Source organism: Benincasa hispida, chromosome 10 (assembly GCF_027475165.1).
Source record: "Benincasa hispida cultivar pf3 chromosome 10, pf3_genome.v1.1, whole genome shotgun sequence".
Taxonomy (NCBI): Eukaryota; Viridiplantae; Streptophyta; class Magnoliopsida; order Cucurbitales; family Cucurbitaceae; genus Benincasa; species Benincasa hispida.
In genome coordinates this window covers 51,985,391-51,992,540 of record NC_143487.1, presented here as the reverse complement: position 1 = coordinate 51,992,540, position 7,150 = coordinate 51,985,391, and the positions used below count along the sequence as shown (strand labels likewise).

Sequence of the window (7,150 nt, the reverse complement as noted above, 5' to 3'; positions counted from 1 at the left end):
CAAAGACCAAATTAGTATTTAAGCAAGTAATAATAATAATAATAATAATAAAAAAGTACTTTACTTGTTCAAGATTACTTCAACTAAACCAATAATTACAGAAAAGGGAAACAGATTTACTCAAATAACTTTTTTAGTCAAAGGCAAATAATTCAAAATATAGAGAAAAATAAAAAAACAAAAAATATATAATATTAAAGATTCTTAAATTTTCCTTTTTGAAAATACTATTATAATTTATTATTACTTTTCATCTCAATTTTTTCAACTTAAATGCAAATAATTGGTTCAAATAAAATAGAAACCAAATAATAATAATTAAAAAGGAAAAAAATGCAAAAAGATTCCAAGATGCCAAGCTTCTACGGCAATCGTCAACCAGATATTCCATTAGACTAAATCGGCGTCGTTTTAATGCAATAATACGACGTCGTATAACCTTTGGTTTCTCTCTCTTTTTATCTTCTCTCTCACAAATTTGCTTTTTTTTTTCTTTTTTTTTTTAAATATATATATATATATTTTTTAATTATTTATATTTATATTTTACTTATTTCATCGGAAGAGCTCCCACCATTTAGTCGTTGTCCTTTCACTCTCCTCGCCGGAATTTCCAACGATCTTCCCGGAGGGAAACGTTCTCCGGCGTTTCCCGATTTCTCCGGATCCGATTTATTCATCGAATCTCGTTATCGATTGTTTTTGTTTCGCGTTTCTCTTTTCCCCCTTTTGGTATTACCCACTCACCTTTGCCTTTTTTCTTCTTTCCATCTGACTTCAATTTCTTCTTCTCTTTCCCCAATTCCCTTTCCCTATTTCTCAATGGACGACTGTTTAAGCAGCGATGAGGACTATTATGACTCCGATCGAGACTCTCTTCATGGTATTGAGAACGAGGACTCTGAAATTCAGTGGGTTCCTAAAGCTCCCGCGACTAAGGTATTCTATTTCTTCCTCGATTCTAATTGCCTTTCATTACTTGTTTTTTAGGGATTCCAAGTTTAATCTCTTGTTTCTCGATTCAATTTTAGGGAGTTTCTTTTTTCTTTTTGTTTTACGATGGCAGGGAATGAATTGATTCTCTTGAAATTTAACGTTCTTATTGTTTTTGTTACTAAAGAAAAAAAGAAACTGAGGTTTTTCTCCAAGTTTGTGATGATGGGACGGCAGAATTTGGTTATATAACGCTTGTAATTACGGGAATTTTCTAATCCATCATGTTTATGGCGACCCTTTTTTTGTTGTTTTCAGGTTATTACGAAGGAATCTCTCCTTGCGGCACAGGTTTAGCACTGGCTTCCTCTTTTCATATAAAAGACCTTTTGTCTGATTTTATCGTTTATTGGGTACCTGGATTCTTTTTTGTTGTTTGAATTTGATTTTAGGGTTGTTTTGAATTCGTGTAGAAGGAGGACATGCGTAGAGTGATGGACTTGCTATCGTTGAGGGAATACCATGCTCGGACCTTACTCATTCATTACCGATGGGATGTAGAGAAATTGTTTGCAGTACTTGTGGAGAAAGGGAAAAGTCATTTGTTTGCTACAGCTGGTGTTAGTATGATTGAGAATCGAAGTAATAGTTCCTCTGAGCCTTCTTCCATGGTGATGTGTGATATCTGCATGGAGGAAGTACATGGCAATGATGCAACGAGAGTGGATTGTGATCATTGCTTTTGTAATAACTGTAAGCATTTCCCCTCTAAAGTTTGATTTCTTTTTTTTTTTTTTTTTAAAAAAAAATTGTTCCCTTATTCTTTTTACATGCACAAACAATGCGTTCTACTTCTGTAGTTCATTGAAAAGGATTTCCAATCGCCTGAACTGATATTGTAAAGAATGGCTGTGATGTTGTTGGTTATAAGCAATTGTTGTGGAATGGAATTGTGCTCAGTTCATATAAATTACTAATAATTGGCTGAGTTTCATTGTTCCTTATTTCGTTGAAAGCTTGAAACAATTATCTGAGATCAAATTCACTCTCTGTCTTGCTTCAGGTTGGACTGAACATTTCATTGTGAAAATAAACGAGGGTCAAAGTCGGAGAATCAGATGCATGGCCCACAAATGTAATGCGATTTGCGATGAAGCTGTTGTTAGGAATTTAGTTAGTAAAAGGCATCCAGATCTTGCTAATAAATTTGATCGTTTTCTTCTTGAGTCATACATTGAGGATAACAAAAGAGTCAAGTGGTGTCCGAGTACTCCTCATTGTGGCAATGCTATACGCGTGGAGGATGATGAGTTTTGTGAAGTAGAATGTTCGTGTGGTCTTCAGTTTTGTTTCAGTTGCTTATCAGAAGCTCACTCACCGTGTTCATGTTTGATGTGGGAACTTTGGATTAAGAAGTGTCGAGATGAATCTGAAACTGTTAACTGGATTACAGTACATACAAAGCCCTGCCCAAAATGCCATAAGCCTGTCGAGAAGAATGGAGGTTGTAACCTCGTCAGCTGCATCTGTGGTCAGGCATTTTGGTAGGATTATGCTATTTTTTTTTAATCATATTCTTTGCTATAGTTTTTTCAATAAATTCATTTGGGTGAAATGGTGCATTCTGTTCCACATTACTTAAATAGGAGACCTGAAAGCAAACTTTCAGATAGCGTATCTCTTTCATATATTGCTGAGACTTTGAGGCAGATAGCTCATTGTCATATATTGATGAAACTGAGGATGACACAGCAAGTATCAGTCAGTATGGTATTTTTCAGATTCGAACAGTTGATAGTTAGGTTCGATATAAGACAAATGGTTACATATTCAATCAGTTTTCAAATAAGTTATCTCAGTCGTGATTATTAGATTAATGTGATTGTCTGACTCTTTTGAGTTCTCTGTGAGCGCATGTGAGATGTTTTGCAGTTAATGCATGCCTAGTTTCTTATAGATTATTATTATTATTTCAAGTGGTAGCTACATTTTAAAAGTAACTCCATGTCATGTTAGAGGTGTTTGATGTGGCTAATTCGAAGAACTTCTGAAATTATGACATTTCTGCTTAAAATTCGCATCTAAATTCTTCTCTTGAAAGCATTCGTGACTTTAGCTGCATTGAATAAATAATTTTCTGCATTTCATTTGATGTGAAAATGTTCTGAAGGATCTAGCTATTTGGTACACTTTCTGTCTCTTTCTTAGAACAATTGTTTTTGGTTTTTGTTTGTTTGTTTTTTTTTTGCTATTTGTCTTTGTGGTGTATGCCATTGAGTCATTGACTCATTTACTAATGCAACACTCTTTGAGGTCTCAAACTTCTCAAAACAATTAGTGAGTCACTAATCTCCGTGTTTGGGAAAACAAGAACAACATTTATTTTTTATTATTTATTTTTTAGTTTTAACCTTTTGGGGCATTGCTAATTTATTATCAATGAATTCAAATGATCTCATATTATGTTTTGTCTTTTCCTTATAGATGTGTTGGGTAGTTTAAATATATATTGGAAAATTGGAACGAATTCTGTGGAGAAACAGCAAGTTAGACAGTGATATCTAAGCCCTTCTCTTTTGCTCTGATTAAAACTTAAAATAGAAAATTTTCAATTGAATATTATGGATTGTGAATACTATATTTCACTCTAGTATTTTTTCGACATTCTCTTAAACAGGTTAATTAATAGACTTAATCATTTTAACCTTATGTTAGTTTTAGATTCTGTAAGAATACTCATCTCCCTGATCTAAGGAAATAAAAGTAGTGAAGTGCGTGAAAGATGTGTATTTTTTTCCGTTAACTTACCAGCTAAAATATTAAACTTTTTTCAATTTGAATATGAATTCATAGAAGTTGAGCATTTAGTGCTTGAGACTTGAATTTCTGATAGTAAAACTCTTTCTTTTTCTAATCGTTATGATAAAAAATAGTTTCACTGATACTTAGATATACATGGACCCCCAGTCATTAGTTTCGTCTCCTTAACCTGGTGCTTGTTTCTATTTTAGCTATTTGTTCTTCTCACCCTGTTTTTATTTTATCAAGTGTTAAGTTTCTACTTCCCATCCTTCTGGTACAGTTGGCTGTGTGGTGGAGCCACGGGTCGGGAGCACACTTGGTCGAGTATTTCTGGTCATAGTTGTGGGCGTTACAAAGAAGAATCAGAACAGAAAGCTGAGCGAGCAAAACGGGATTTGTATAGGTATATGCACTATCATAATCGGTACAAAGCTCATACAGATTCTTTTAAGCTTGAAAGCAAATTGAAGGAATCTATACAAGAGAAGATCTCAATTTCGGAAGAGAGGGAATCCATGCTCAGAGATTTTAGTTGGGTAAACAATGGACTGTCTAGACTTTTCAGATCAAGGCGGGTTCTATCTTACTCTTACCCATTTGCATTCTATATGTTTGGGGATGAGCTATTCAAAGATGAGATGACTGAGGCGGAAAGAGAGATAAAGCAGCATCTATTTGAGGACCAGCAACAGCAACTTGAGGCAAATGTTGAGAAGCTCTCCAAGTTTTTGGAGGAGCCATTCGATCAATATACTAAAGATAGGGTAATGGAGATACGGATGCAAGTCATCAATTTATCGGTTATCACTGATACCCTCTGCAAGAAGATGTAAGTGCACTTGAACAATCTGTTCTTCTAAATGTGTGTAAAGCTCTTGGAACTCAGGTCCTATTTTCAAGCAGGTATGACTGTATTGAGAATGATCTTCTGGGCTCTCTAGAACTGGGTATCCACAATATTGCTCCTTACAAGTCGAAGGGCATCGAGAAGGCACTGGAGCTTTCTGCTTGTTGGAACAGCAAAGCAAATACTTCAGACAAATATCCACCATCAGACTGTGGTACAAGTGGTAAAGTGGAGAGTACTTTTCTACACTATTCTTCTTCATCCTTGTCAGTTCAGAAATTTTGATTTCGAAATGTTTGTCTTTTAACAGAGTCCCATATTGAATTGAAAATATGCATTTATATATAGTCTACATCTCTTAATCAAGATTATTGCACATTGCCTGGTCTTTCTTTGGGTTGTGCCTATTTGATCATTGATGTGGAGTATTTTTAATTTTAGGAGTGTACATGAAGGCACTAAAAACCGATCCGACTGACCATCGAATCCCCGGTCTGTAGGTTGTTGGTTTTACCATAAAAAATTCCCTGGTCGGTTTTTGGTGCCGGTTTTCTCCCAAAACCGACACCAGCCTACCGATGTACATCTCTTTTGGGTTATTTTTAGTCTATTTCTGAGACAATATATAAGGGAGAACTACCTGCAATACTGCTTTAGATAGATATTGAGTATAAAAGTTTTACTGATGGTACAAATGCAGGAGGATTGTCGGAATGCGAACGATTGACTAGCTTGAATTCCGAGGAGAATGGATGCTCTTCTAGGAAGCGTGCCAGAGCAGAAGTTGTTACTGGCAACTTTTTTGATCTTAACTTGCCTGCTGAGGTTGTTGATAGAAACTGATCTCTGGAAGTTGCGTGGTTATAAAGTACAGTTGTACAGATCTGACATAAAACATTAGCTTCGTCGTTAGCATGGGGACAAGCAATCAAGGATTAGTAGCCCTAGAGGTGCTTTTTAACTCTTTTTTACTCTTTGTTCATCATGTTTCGTCTCAGGTTGAATATATTGTCTTCGGCTGAGCCTATATTTTGAAAGAGAATCTCTTTTAAGTTCACGTTCTTTATTTCCATTTTGCTTTTGAAAATCCGCAAATTGTACATAGCCGTGATGTCAGGCTTTGATGGTATTGGGAATGTAAATGCTTGATTCTCAGCCTGAGACAGACAACAGAGTATGCATTTTCTGATTGTCTAATATTTTCTTTGGCTGGAAGTAAAATTTCTATGCTGTCTTTTTTTTTTTTTTTTTAATAGGAAACAAACATTTATATTCCAAAAAGGATCAAAATGAGACAACTCACGGGTCAGAGGCTGTGATGGCCTCTCCAAAGAACTAATGTAGCAGAGCCTTCCAATGGTTAAAAATCATGAAGGGGCTATAATTACAAAAGAATTTAGTATAATTAGTACACTACCAAGAGGTTGTGTGTTGCACAACCATCCAAAAAGAATCAAAATGAGTGAACTTATCTTAAAAATTTTTACTATTCCTTTCTTTCTAAATGCACCGAAGGAGCGAACTAGTAGTACATCTCCAAATGGTTTTACCTCTACCATTGAATGCAAAGCAGTCCAGCCCATTCACCATCCAATTGGACCCTGTTAGGTAGGCAGCACTTCATCCCAAATGTTCTAAACAAAAGAGCCTATCCCTTGATGGCGAAGTCACAGTGAAGGAACAAATAGTCCAGGGACTCAGACTTATGGCAAAGATAACAAATGGAAGGGCAAAGAAAAGAATTTTTAAGTTTCCTTTGAAGAGATTAAGCTTCTATAAGCGAGAACACAGCATGAACTTGAGGAAACATTAAATGATCACATCAAATTGTTATATGCTGTGTTCATTTAATGTTTCCTCAAGTTCATGTTGTGTTCCCATAAACATTGCCATGTCTGTGTGATCTTCATCTTTACCTTTTACAAGAAGAGAAAGTAATGATAAAAAGGTTGATTATAGCTGTTGGAATGTTTTGCATTTCATGATTTTGTTTTAGTTTAGCCTCTAGATGTAGGGTGAATCTTTGGTTTATTGGTTAAGGATATACATCTTGATTAGTTGAGTTGAACTTCAGTTGACATTTTGTATTTAGCGGTTTGTGATTGGAAGTTTCCTTTGACAATTCAAGATTACTTTTTGGTTGGAGAATGTCCCAAAATAATCTAGATTGTAAATTAAGTTACACTATTGTATTTGTTTGAAGAAATACCTTGATTTGATTACCAAATTTATTGATGGTTTTTCCTTTTCTGGGGAAAAAAAATTCCTTATTTCTTTTCGTAGTCATTTTATTTTATTTACTTATTGCTTCGGTTGGCTTTGAATTCATGAAAGTTTAAAATATTGATGTCGAGGTCTTAGTTTTACGAAGATGTCGGTGAAAATATTGATAAAATGTTGATGTTGATAGATATTTTAAGAAAAAAATTTATAGAAACAAAATATTAAAAAAATAATTAAAGTAAATAAACATTTTAAGAATATATATATATATATATGGATATTTTATTGTTTATTTTGTTACATGTGGTTTTTTTCAATGTAGTAGAAATATTGATCCATCCTTTA

General features: G+C 34.5%; 1 protein-coding gene across 2 annotated transcripts; it reads left to right on the top strand.

Annotated features, from left to right (window-relative positions):
* Positions 1 to 463: 463 nt before the first annotated feature.
* ARI2 (RING/U-box superfamily protein) lies at positions 464 to 5,803 on the top strand. 2 transcript variants are annotated; one of them, XM_039045330.2, is made up of 7 exons: positions 464 to 939; positions 1,252 to 1,284; positions 1,407 to 1,686; positions 1,997 to 2,477; positions 4,016 to 4,564; positions 4,639 to 4,805; positions 5,283 to 5,803. In XM_039045330.2, the coding sequence occupies exons 1-7, from the start codon at positions 823 to 825 to the stop codon at positions 5,423 to 5,425; spliced, it is 1,770 nt and encodes a 589-aa protein (XP_038901258.1). In that variant the 5' UTR covers positions 464 to 822; the 3' UTR covers positions 5,426 to 5,803. The 2 variants fall into 2 exon arrangements, with proteins under 2 accessions (XP_038901258.1, XP_038901257.1); XM_039045329.2 differs by having other exon boundaries at positions 538 to 939; positions 4,639 to 4,817.
* The last annotated feature ends 1,347 nt before the right edge of the window (positions 5,804 to 7,150 follow it).

Coding starts and splice junctions, on each gene's coding strand:
- ARI2 (XM_039045329.2), top strand. CDS start 823: ATGGACGACTGTTTAAGCAGCGATGAGGACTATTATGACTCCGATCGA. Junction 940..1,251: donor CTAAAGCTCCCGCGACTAAG/GTATTCTATTTC, acceptor TGTTGTTTTCAG/GTTATTACGAAGGAATCTCT. Junction 1,687..1,996: donor TCATTGCTTTTGTAATAACT/GTAAGCATTTCC, acceptor GTCTTGCTTCAG/GTTGGACTGAACATTTCATT.